General features: G+C 36.5%; 1 protein-coding gene across 14 annotated transcripts in view; it reads left to right on the plus strand.

Moving 5' to 3' along the window:
- PPP2R2A (protein phosphatase 2 regulatory subunit Balpha) overlaps positions 1–12,364 on the plus strand; it is an 86,096-nt gene that overhangs the window by 65,510 nt on the left and 8,222 nt on the right. For 8 of the 14 annotated variants that reach the window (XM_017654404.3, XM_017654406.3, XM_017654407.3 and 5 more), the window contains 3 exons: positions 5,611–5,776; positions 11,449–11,561; positions 12,068–12,245. In XM_017654404.3, coding sequence (XP_017509893.1) covers positions 5,611–5,776; positions 11,449–11,561; positions 12,068–12,245 — 457 coding nt within the window. The remainder of the gene's footprint in view (positions 1–5,610; positions 5,777–11,448; positions 11,562–12,067; positions 12,246–12,364) is intronic. The other 6 variants (XM_073232714.1, XM_073232712.1, XM_073232713.1 and 3 more) reach the window with 1 other exon arrangement.

The following is a 12,364-nucleotide window of genomic DNA, read 5'->3' on the forward strand; positions in this document are numbered from 1 at the left end:
CACAATAGAGAGAAAAAAAATGTTTCTTTAAGTTGTCACAAATTTCTAAAAATTTTTCCAATATGTTTATTGAAAAATAACCGAATATAAGTGTATCTGCAGAGTTCACTAACCCTTGTTGTTTTCTGATCAGATGTAAAAATACTTCTTCCAGAAGTATATGAATTTGTCCATATTCTCATCATTAGGACAGTGGTCATTATCATGTTTTTTTGTTCATCATTTTAAGGCAAGGCAGTCATTCCTTAAATTACTAATGCTAATATGTATGACCATTTTTTAATGTAAATTACCAACATTTGACCTCTATCATCTTTGAAAGAAAGGTGTTACTTTTTTTCCTAGTAATTTTTAAGGACCTTTCATATAGCAAAGATTGTAATCTGCCGTCTTAAGATGCAGTTTTCTTTCCAGTATATTTCTTTGAACCTTTAAATATTTTCTTTCTTACATGTTCAGATGTCATCTGTTCTCTGCTCTTTCCTTTCATTTTTATACTAGAAGCTCTTTTTCAGAATTACAGAGCCATTCGTGGTTGTACTTGTTTTGCAGCTTATATTTTTAAACATCTAATTATTCCCTCTGAAATTCACTTGTGTGTAAGAAAATGAAGTTCCAGTTCTGTTTCCAAATGGCTGGTTGGTTCGTTCCAACATCATTGGATATTACTCTTGTTTTATGTTTTGTTTTGATTTGTTTGAACCTCAGGGCTTACTTAAGTTCATGACATCACCATTACAGGTAAGGGCAAGGACCTCTCCCTGAGCTAATACCTTTCACTCAGATACAGTGCTCCCAGCCACCTCTCCCTACATGGATAACCATTTGAAAGTCTTCTTGTAATACGTATTTTGTTTTTGAATCCTGTCTTTTTATTTAATTGTGGTAAAATATCTCTCATAATTAACCTCCCAACAATTTCCAAGTGGACAGTTCAACATTGCTAATCACATACACATTGCTATACAACAGATCCCAGAACCCCCAAGTCCTGCGTGACTGAAACTATACCCACTGAACAACTTCCTACCTCCTCCCTCACCCCACCCCCCAGTCCCTGGTAAGCCCCGATTCTGTTTTTCATTTCTGTGAGGTTGATTACTTGAGAGATATTCCTTATAAGTGGAATCATGCAGAATTTGCTCTTTGACCACTGGCTTATTTCACTTACCATGATGTCATCAAGGTGTATCCATGTTGTAGCATGTGATAGGAGTTCTTTTTTTTTTTTTTTTTTTGGAGAGCAAGGTACAGGCTTTTATTTAGAGATACAGTGAAAGGACACAGCTCCCGGCTCATGCCAGGAGGGGACAAGAGAGTCCAGGAGTTCTTTCTTTTTAAGGCTCAATAATGTTGTTTTATGTTATACACACCACATTTTATTTGTTTGTCTGTCAGTGGACATTTAGGTTGCTTCTACCACTTGTCTATTATGAATAATATCTTTCAGAACTATACCTGGAAGTGGGATTGCTAAATCATAGTAGTTCTAGTTTTAATTTTTTTTTGAAGAAACTCCGTACTCTTTCAAAGTGGCTGCACCACTAATGTGCTGTTTTTTTTTAAACTTTATTGAAATAACACAGAAAAGTTCACAGAACATTAGTAGATTATCACACAGCAAACATCTTGGTCAAGACATAGAACTTCCCACTCACTGATTTCTCCCCTTAAAAGCCTCGTATAAGGCTGTTTTCTAATACTTGGTATAGCCTATATAGTTCAGAACCTTTATAAATGGAATCATGGCCTCTGTGCTCAATGTTATGTTTATATAGATAAAATTTGCTCACTTTCATTGGTATATATGTTTTGTATTACTGTACCACAATTTATCATTTATGTTGTAGATACATGTGTTTTGGTTGTTTCAATCGGTGGCTGTTAAGCTGCCGTGAACATTCTTGATCATGTTTTTTTGTGCATGTAGTCATGCGTGATATTGTTATGTCATGGGTTAGACATTTAGTTTTAGTAGCCTGTACAGTAAAAAGTGATTTTGCCAATTTTATTCTCATGAATAATATGTGAAAGTTCTAACTGTTCTATATTTTTGCCATTGCTTTGTATTTTCAGTTATGGAGGTTTTGGAGGTTATGACTGTATTGTATTGTTTTTCTTAACACTGAAATTGAGCCTCTTTTTATGTGTTCATTGACCATTTGGGTATCATCTGCTGCGAGTGACACTAGAGGGTCTTGTACATGTTTCCTGCTGGGTTGTCCCGGTCATTTTTCTTATTTGTAGCCTTTTTTACACTGTTTGAACCCTTTGTCAGTTATAGTTGTTGGAAGTAAGTTCCATTCTGTGACTTACTATTTTTTTCAGTGGTGTATTTTGACAAATAGAGGTTATTAATGTTAGTACAGTCCAGTTTATCAGTATTTTCCTTAAGCTAACTGCCTTTTCTGTCCTGCTTAAGAAATGCTTTTCTACCTCATTATCTTCTATATCTGTGTTGTATACTACTGTAGTCACTATTTCTCTAGCTATTTAAATTTTAATTAAAATTAAATAAAATTTAAAGTTCACTTCTTTAGTCACACAGCCACATTTCTGGCACTCAGGAACCACATGTGGCTAGTGGTGGTCATACTGGACAGCGCAGATACAGAGTATATCCATCATTGCAGAAAGGTCTCTTGGACAGTGTTGTCCTCAAGCCTAATTGAACGTCCACTTTTTATGTCTGATAATACCTGGAATCAACTCCATGAGTGGTTTGAGATCAAGTGGGGTCAAGGTTCGTTTGATTATATATGAATAGTCAGTTGGCCAAAAACCATTTAGGGAAAAGACCATCCTGGCTCAGCAATGCCACCTTTATCTTAATTCAGACCTGTGTTCTGGGACATCTGTTCTAGTCCATTGGTATATTTGTCAGTCCTGGTGTGAGTACCACACTGTCTTCATACTTTGCTTTAAAACTTGGTCATGATACAGTATCCTCTTTATATGTTTATGGATTATGCTGTGTCTGTGTTGAAATGTGTAACTTTGTTTTTGTGTACTTTGTTTTTAATGTATGTGAAGAATACTATATCACATTTCATTTTTGTCCTGCTTTTTTTCCCGAGAGCTGTTTTCAGTGTCCTTCTGTTTCGCTGTTTGTGCATCCAGCCTGTTCCTTCCATTTCTGCACCGTGCTCTCCGTTTGCTGGGTCAAGTCTAGATGCCCTTTATCATACCTCCTACTCATTCTTTTTGCCTCTATTTTTGTTCATTTAGAAACTCTTTGTTGAGTGCCTGTTAATATGCCAGGCCCTATTACAGGTATTCGGATAAAGTACTTCTAAATTTATTTTAGAAGATTTCACATAAATAATATTGTATGGTTAAGAAAATAGATTCTCTCCTAATGAGCACAGCAAGCTAAGAAAAACAGAAGTAGGTGCCAAAAGCTGTGCAAGAAAAACCCAAATACGAGGCATTCTGTAATGTATCACAATTCTCTATAAGAGTTTTAAAACAAAAAAACCTTTCTTTGACTGTATGCATTCTTTCTGAGCGGCACAGTGTTGAGGACATGGATTCTGTCCCCTTTCCTTTATCTTCGCTCACTGTACTCAGTTACTGTGGGGAGCTGTGCTTTTGATGATTATGATCCCTCCCAAGTTTTCAGGAAGATGCCACTGCGGGCTAATGGTCCGGCTCTCTGCGGTCCACTCTGTCAGTCACCTACCCCCGTGCATCTGTTTAATGGCCTCTTCCATTTGCTACTGCTGCTGTCATCTCTGCTGTTATTCTTTGTGCTTGTTGATTTGTCTTTAAAAATTCTTTCACTGTAATTTTGATGGGGTTTCAGGAGAGAGTACACTAAGACCTGAACCCAGCCTGGCATCTCTGTTTTTTAAAACATACCTTTCTTTCTCCTTGTGATACATTTTTTTTTCTTGTTACAGACACTTTTATGACTGTTTTTTGATTCAGTACTAGATCATTTAGATCCATATAGTTATTCTTGATTATTTAGGATGATCGTTTCTCTTGTAAAAAATATTCTCATTTTTCATGTTTGTGCTTTTCTTATATAAAGCATGGCCACCCATATAGAATGGTGTGTGCTTGCCCTTTACTCTTTATATTGTTTATCTTAGTTATATGAACCTTAATTTATACTTTGGATCAAAGGTTCGCATACACAAGTTACTTGAAGGTAGAAATTCTGTTTATTAAGTCTCTCTGCCTCTAGGACCTGATGCACATAACAGTGTCATTTGTTGCTGTTCATTGTAGTTTCCTCGGAGAGTAACATGACAACTCTTGAGACTGAGTGAGTAATCTTAGGTGGAAGAGTTGTGGAATTTCTTCTAAAGAGGTATTAGTGTGTACATATTTACTGGTTGGGTTATCTCATTTGGTGTAAGAGTGCAAGAGTTTGGTAATAAAACAAGTGAGAATTTGATTTTTACCCCTTCCATGCCCCCAGTGTGGGTATGTTCCATTCTTAATATTGGCAAACCCACTCAGTAATCATTGATACTGTTACCAGAGGGTCAGATTTACCTACCCACGATCAATCAGATTCATAGGCTACTGGAAAAAAACCACCCAGAACATAAGCTTTCAAGCTGATGAGTCAGTAAGGTTTTCTTTTTATATGGACAATAGTAATAACTAATGGACTATTCTTACTATCAAGTAATGCTAAACATTTCATTTGGTAATTTACTTTTACTGAAAATAACTATCAATAATATATTTACTTTGAACTGTTTTTCCAAAGGTTCTTCTGTAAACTAAACTTGTAATGTTTTGATGGAAAGATTTTTTACCATGTGATAATAAGAGACGAAATTCTGACCATGGTTATGACTCTCAGCTTTGCTAAGGCAGTAGTGCTAACTGACGAAGTTCACAGGTAGTCTCTTCAGCCAGTAGCATAAGCTGTATTCACATCCACTGATACCAAAATGAAACAAATCATTGATGTGTGCTAGGCTCATACTATAAGGAGGCTAATTTAAGAAGGGGAAGCAGCTGTTGAGGGGCTGTGGGGAGGTCTGCTGCGTAATGCTAAAATAAACGTGGGCTTCATGAGTAACAGAGCTTCCAACTGTGGTTGGCGGGGCCTGGGGCTAGGGGTCTAGGTCAGATGGTGCCATTACATTTATGAAGGCTCAGCTCTTAAAGAGTTTTTCATTAGTGAAATGGCCAAAAGGCAGGCATGAGAAGGGGGAAGGATGAGGACAGTACATGCTAAATAACATCCCAAAGTGGGTAGAGAAAAAGTGTGTACCTTAGCCAGCTGTTTCTGACAAACTTTTCTTATTTAATCTTTTACTTTTTAGATGAGAGCCCTTATTATGGATGCTCAGTATTACCAGTAGTCTGCTATCTTACTATTTCATATATAATGGTAAATTAGTAATCAGAATGTTCCATATTTTAATGTAACTTTTCCTATTGAATTGGGCTTAACTATTAGGCTTTATTTAACTTTTCTTTTTAATTCCTTGAAAGCATTTAAATATAAAACAGAATACAATTGTATATAAGATGCAAGTAATGTATTAACCAGAATTTGTGAGGTATGTTGGAAAGATTACATGTTTGATTATTTTGAAATATTTCTCAACAGTGGTCCAAATATTTTTGTTTCCATTTTAGAACAAAATCCAGTCTCATAGCAGAGGAGAATATAATGTTTACAGCACCTTTCAGAGCCATGAACCAGAGTTTGACTACTTGAAAAGTTTAGAAATAGAAGAAAAAATCAACAAAATCAGGTGGTTACCCCAGAAAAATGCTGCTCAGTTTTTATTGTCTACCAATGGTAAGTGTAGATCTTTTCCTTTCATCTGCCACTGTGTATACATATCCCGTAGGAGACTTTCCCCTTTTCAAAGAGCAATAGTTGTTAAGAGCTCTCCACAGACAGACATTTGGAAATATTTCTTTCCCATACAGAATGTCAACTTTCTTTTTTGTCTCCCCTGTTTTATTTTTTAAAAGTTCTCATATTCTTCGAAGAACATCCTCAGGTATCAGTTTTCTTTCCATACACACACAGTTTCTAGTGGAAAGGAAGAAAGGGCTTTCCAGAACTGTTGGGTTTACTTTAGGTCAGATCCTATTTCTGCCACCTCTTGACTTTTTAGCCCTGGGCAGGTTACTAAAACTGAGTTAAATTTTTCTCATCTGCAAGAGGCAAAACTGGAAGTAGGATTATCTAGTATTACTGTGAGTGGTAAGTGTGATAACTCCTAGTGTACATAGTGAACGTCAATAAATGTTGATTTCCTTTCTTCCTCCTTTTCAAGCAAGCCTAAACTCTCCAAAGAGTATTTGAAACTATACATACAAATTACTCCGTCAACTGGTGGTCTCTAATCCAGGAAGCTCTAGGGGAGCACTCTTACCTGATCCTCACCACGTAAGGACACAAAAGAATTGATATATTGCACCTCTTCCCAGCACGACTCAGGGCTGGAAGGAGATTCTCCTTATACTGTTTTTTTGGCTCAGGAAAAGTTACTAAGTAGGATTAGAATTGTGTAATGATTCTGCCAGAAGTTAAAGTTCTTAATGACAAGTTTTAAGAATTGGTTCATTTCTTTTTTGGTCATTCTAAAAATTTTTTTATGAGCTGTCATGACTCAGTCTATCCTTAGGGGCTTGAGTTTGAAGAGAGTCATTAGAGTGATAGAGAGCCTTCTTTAGGCTCTGGGTGGCCATGGTCTGCAACGATTTAGAGAAAAACTTTTTTGAGACTGGCATAAGGCACTATTAATAAAAGCAATTTTAGCACCTAGACCTTACCATTCTTTACCATTTGCAGAGTGTAAACTAAAGTGACTTCTGGGGTGACACGATGGCAAATACTGAGTGCCCTTTAGGCCTCCTCATCCACTGTATGGAGTTCTTGAAAATGTATTCCACAGTGATACCGCTAGCTGACAGCCACACATGCTTGCTTCCTCTTAGATACCCATTTCTCTGATCATCAAAGCTCTCACCAATCAGCCCATTGACATTTGTACCCTCCCATCTTTCTTCACATAAAGTACATTCCCCTCTCTTTTCCTTATTAAAAGAAAAATAGAAATAATAAAGCTTATAACTTAATAGCATCGTAGATGGAAGAACTGTATTTCCCTTTTTGGCTTCTAATCCAAAAAGGTTCAGTTTTAGTTTATACAGTAAACTAAGTTATTTCAAAATTCACACTTATAATTATACCATTTAAATAGTTTCTACTTTTGGAAGAAAATACCATAAGGAAGTGTATTGTTATATATTTCATGTGTTGGAATATCTGTTCTTAATAACTTTGACATTTCACTTCTTGTAAGCTAAATCATTTACTTTATATAAGGGGGAGTTTTAAAAATACAGGCTGGAGTAGAGTAGATATGAATCCCTACGTAGCTGTCACCCAGCTTTAACAGCTACAGTTCATGGCCAGTTCTGTTTCCCCAGGTACTTGTACCTTTCTTTCTCAGTATTATTCAGAAGCAAATCCCATTTTGATTCATTTATAGATGAAATCTTAAATATCTTTCAGTTCTCAGTTTATACGTACATGTATCTTCCATGCAAGTGTCCATGTGTTGCATGATTTGAAATAAGCAAGACCGCCTGTAACCAGAGGAGCCTTTCTAGACAATAAACTCTACAAAGGCTCAGTGGCGGGAGATACAACTGGGAATTCCGGTGGTTGGTCAGAAGGGTGCTAATCTGCGTAGTCTTTTACTATAGTCAGAATCAGCAGTACCTCCCAAATAGGTTTACTGTGTAGATTTGAAAAATCAATGATTAATAAAACAAATTATTTTATAGGGCAATACACAGTACATTGTAGGTTTTTGTCTTTTTGTTATTAATGAATATTAAATAAAATAGAGTTAAGTGAGGGCTTCATTATTCCTTTGTGCTAAAATAGAGTCCAATGTGGAAGGATAGAACAGATGAAGGAATTTTACAAACTTCCAGGTCTGGGTATGGTGGGGTAGGAAAAGGGCTGGGAAGACTGGGAGAGAAAGCAATTATGGGAAAATGTCAACATACTAAAATATGACTACTATCTCTGTATTATTTGGTATAGTTTTCTCTAAAAATACCTGTCCCCACCCCTAGTGTAATGGGACTTTATGCTCATAAAAAAGCTTGGAAACCACTGTGGGAGAATGGTGGAAAATAGGACCAAATGGTTTGGTTTTGGTCAACCAAGATTAATCTTTCCTCTTTGCATTGGCTGTCTGTGATCATCATCAATGTCTTCAGTGCTTCCAAAACCATTTGTACTTAAATAACTTTATAATAGTCACCGTCTTAGAACTTTAGTTTATTTGATGTTTCTTCAAGTGATTTTATTCTTTCTTTTTATAATCTGTTGTCTTTCTCTGAGTTATTCTACCTTACAAAAAGTCCAACTCCATTGCTGTTGAACATGGGTCTTAAATACATACCTAATACAAAGTTCATTGGTAAATAGGTTGTGTTTTTTAACAGCTTGTTAATAATGAAGCTGTTAGGGTCTTACATAAAGCTGCATTCCCACACAGGATAGTTGGTAGCATGGTTTTTCCGTGTCCCAGTCCTGTACTGTGATTACACGAGCTCTAGGATTGTTGGACTTCTGGAGCACTTCTGTAGTTATTAGTGTTAATGTAGGGAAACACCATTGAGTGTGGTTCTTAACCTTTTGGAACTGACAGCTCTTTGAGGAATATCATAATCGCCTTCCCAGAAAAGTATGTATATTTACATAACTTTGCATGCAGTTTTTTTTCTCAGGCACCTCCATCCATGGGCCAAAAGCTCCAGATAAAAAAGTAACCAATAGAGAGCCTAAGAGTTTTGAGTTTTTAAAATAATTTGTCATATTTACAAAAATACTTCTGGCCTGCCTTTTCCCAAGCACTAACATTTGGGTGGGAACATTTGTTCTCAAGGAATTATGTAGTACTACTGTATCTTGTTATGCCACGAAAAAAATTTTTTTGACCTTGTAAGTCACAATTTTATCACTTTAAAATTATTGTTTTAAAGTTTAGTTTGTTTTAAAAACCAATTTACCCAATGTTTCTTTTTCTTCTCTAATTTTTTTCCTTTAACACTTTCAGGAAGCAGAAACTAATTACATCTCATTTGAAAAGTTAACGAAGTATATTGTGATTTCTTTATCTGGATCTTTACTGAGAATGATGAATTTGGCCGTAAAACAGTTAGTTGCGGTGGCAGAGGGGCTTTCCATCCTTACTTTTACATGATAATTTCTCCCGCATTTGGGCTAGACTCCTTCGTCTTACAGATTTTGGAACCCGTAAAATACTCTAAAATACATAATTTGCCTAAGTTATATGAATGTATAAAACTAAATAGCACATAGAAAACATGTAACTGAACTGCAAGGTAGCTATAAAGTAAGATTACATAGGGCTTGGATAAATACGGGATTACAAATTAGCAAAATTAGTAGTTTTTCTCTGTTCACACTTACCTTTCATGTGTAAAATTGCAACATTTCCATAATCGCCATATCAATCGGTGTTTCCAAGTGGGTGGAGAGTACATCTCCATACTAATAGGTAATTACCAGGGGGATGTGAGAGCCTATCTGGACTAGAGAGGTTGAGTGGGGCCCTTTTTTTTCTTCTGCAGCCGCGTGGTGAGAGACACGGGTGAGCAGAAGTAGGCGACTGTTTGTAAGCAATAAACAGGTTTCTCCCACTTTATTCCTCCCTTTGACTGATTTCGGTTTCAAAGGTATTTTGCCCCAGGACTTTCCCCCGGAGTTACGCCTTTGCAAAGGGCATCCACAGGAACAGCTGTCATGTCCTGTCTCCACTGGGCTAAGACGTGGTCAGGCCAGAGGAGTCCCATCTGCCTCTCTAGGTGACAAGTTGACTGTGTAACTTTATATACTATACCCGTTTTCTTGTGAAAGGACCATTGAGAATGTGATACTTTCATAGAAATGCAATTTTAAGATTATAACACAGAATATTAAATGAACATGCATGAGTCCATAGTGATATAAATAAATGATTGATAAATTACTTGGGGAGAAGAGTCGCTGCTTACAGGAGAATTCCCAGTAATACGTGATGGATACTCCTCACTACAGGGACTCCAGTCTCCCTTTATGTGGGGACTAGACTTAAGTGACTCAGTTCCAAAGAACAGAGTCTGGCAAAGGGGGAAACAGTAACTAGGCAGTGGAGAACCTAGCAGTTACTTAACTGTGATCCAAGCTTGCATCACCAGTGGAAAGGACATGGTGGTGCCACATACGCCCTTCCTTCACCTCTGCGACCCCTCCTATCCCTCCTACAGATGTATGTGACCCCTGACTGGCCAGGAGGAAACAGCAGACATATCCAGTTGGCATAGGCTCTATACAGTACCTCACCACTGCTTCTCAGAACTGCACGGATGACGAAAGAAGGAAAGTCTGAACACCTGTAAAGTCAGACAGACAAAGGAGACTTTGACAGCTAGATGCAGTGTTATTTAGACCCTGAAACAGAAAGGGGGTATTAATAGAAAACCTGGGGAAATCTGAGTAGTCTGGCATTTGGTTAATAGTAGTATACAATGTTAACTTCTCAGTTTTAACAGTGTACCACCATTGCATAAGATGTTGACATCAGAAAAACTGGGCGAAGAGTGTATGGAAATGCTCTGTGCTGTCTTTGCAACTTCTCTTAACTCTGAACTTACTCCAGAATAAAAGCAAATTTCAAAAAATACTATTTTATATATTCTTGATACCAAAGACTTTGGTCTTGAAGAACTTGGAGACATATGCTTTTAATTTGTTGGGGTTTTTTTTAAGGCCCTGTTGCTACCTACTTGAATTGAATCCTTGATACAACAGGGAAAAGAATAAATTTAAATAGAGGCATCCAAACCTGTGAAGGAATTCATGGAGTCTTTGATAGGCTGTTCTAGGAAATACAGGACCAAGGGAGATAGACACATCTTATCATTTTTATTCTAAATAATATTCAGGCTCTCTTAACACAGTTGCTTGTTTTCTTCTAAAAGTTAAATATTAAGCATATATATATGTGGGGGGGGTGTTTGTATACAGTTTTCCCCCCTCTAGCTTTATTTTTAAAGGATAAGGACCTCCCTGTGACTTGATTTTAATATCAAGTATAATTATGTAAGTACCATTTATTAGTGAATACATGTGCTATTTCTGTACTGTACTTCTGTATGTATATGTGTTTATTCACCTGAAGGAAACTTGTTTCTCACTAGTGAGACTTCATTAGTAGCATACAATGTCAACTTCTCAGTTTTAACAGTGTACCGTCATTGCATAAGACGTTAACATCAGAAAAACTGGGCTTCATTGGTCTCACTAATAAAATAAGGGATTTTATTCTTAGGATCCTTTTAGATGAAATATGAAATGGCATGTTTAACTATATCTTAAAATATCTTTCTTCTATCAGCATTACTCTTTTTTTGAGGACTTCATTTTCTCCTCAGATAAAACAATAAAGTTATGGAAAATCAGTGAAAGGGACAAAAGGCCAGAAGGGTATAACTTGAAAGAAGAAGATGGAAGGTATAGAGATCCTACTACAGTCACTACACTACGAGTAAGTCCTTAAGAAAAATGAACCTAATTCAGATGAGTAGTGTTCTGTATTCATACTACATGTTCTAGTACTGAGCAGAACTTGAACAGGAGTAATTATCCTTAGATACAGCTAAAAATTTTAATTCCAAGAATTGGATGTTTGGGCTAATTTCCTTTTAGCCACTTTAATTTAAATCCATGAACATTATTTGCTTTGCAAATGTCTCCATAAAAGATGGGAACTAGGAAGAGCTGCACATTCTAATAGCATTGCTCTCTGTGCAAGAAAGTAAATTAATTGTCCAGGTTGTTCATGTCTTCACACTTCAGTACTTGAAAGGTTCGACATCAGTTGCTTGGTGAAAACTAAATCTGAATGTACTAAAACATAGTAAAAACTAAATCTAAACATACTGGTTGATGCCCTCTCGAAAAGTGGAGTAGTGAAGTGTTCTGAGCCTTAATAATGCCAGTATAAACAATGACCATTTTGTAATGACTGCTTTTCATGTATCTTATTGACAGGTGCCAGTCTTTAGGCCCATGGATCTAATGGTTGAGGCCAGTCCACGAAGAATATTTGCCAATGCTCATACATACCATATCAACTCAATTTCTATTAATAGTGATTATGAAACATACTTATCAGCAGATGATTTGCGGATTAATCTTTGGCATCTGGAAATTACAGACAGGAGTTTTAGTATCCACTTATTTTCATTTCTCCTTAGTGTATTTTGATTTCTTCTCTTTATAATGTCACCTTATTTTGTACCACTTTTTGTGTGTAAGTGATAAAACCCTTGGGGATGTTATTTGACA

The sequence above is a fragment of the Manis javanica genome, chromosome 3 (assembly GCF_040802235.1).
Source record: "Manis javanica isolate MJ-LG chromosome 3, MJ_LKY, whole genome shotgun sequence".
Classification (NCBI taxonomy): domain Eukaryota; kingdom Metazoa; phylum Chordata; class Mammalia; order Pholidota; family Manidae; genus Manis; species Manis javanica.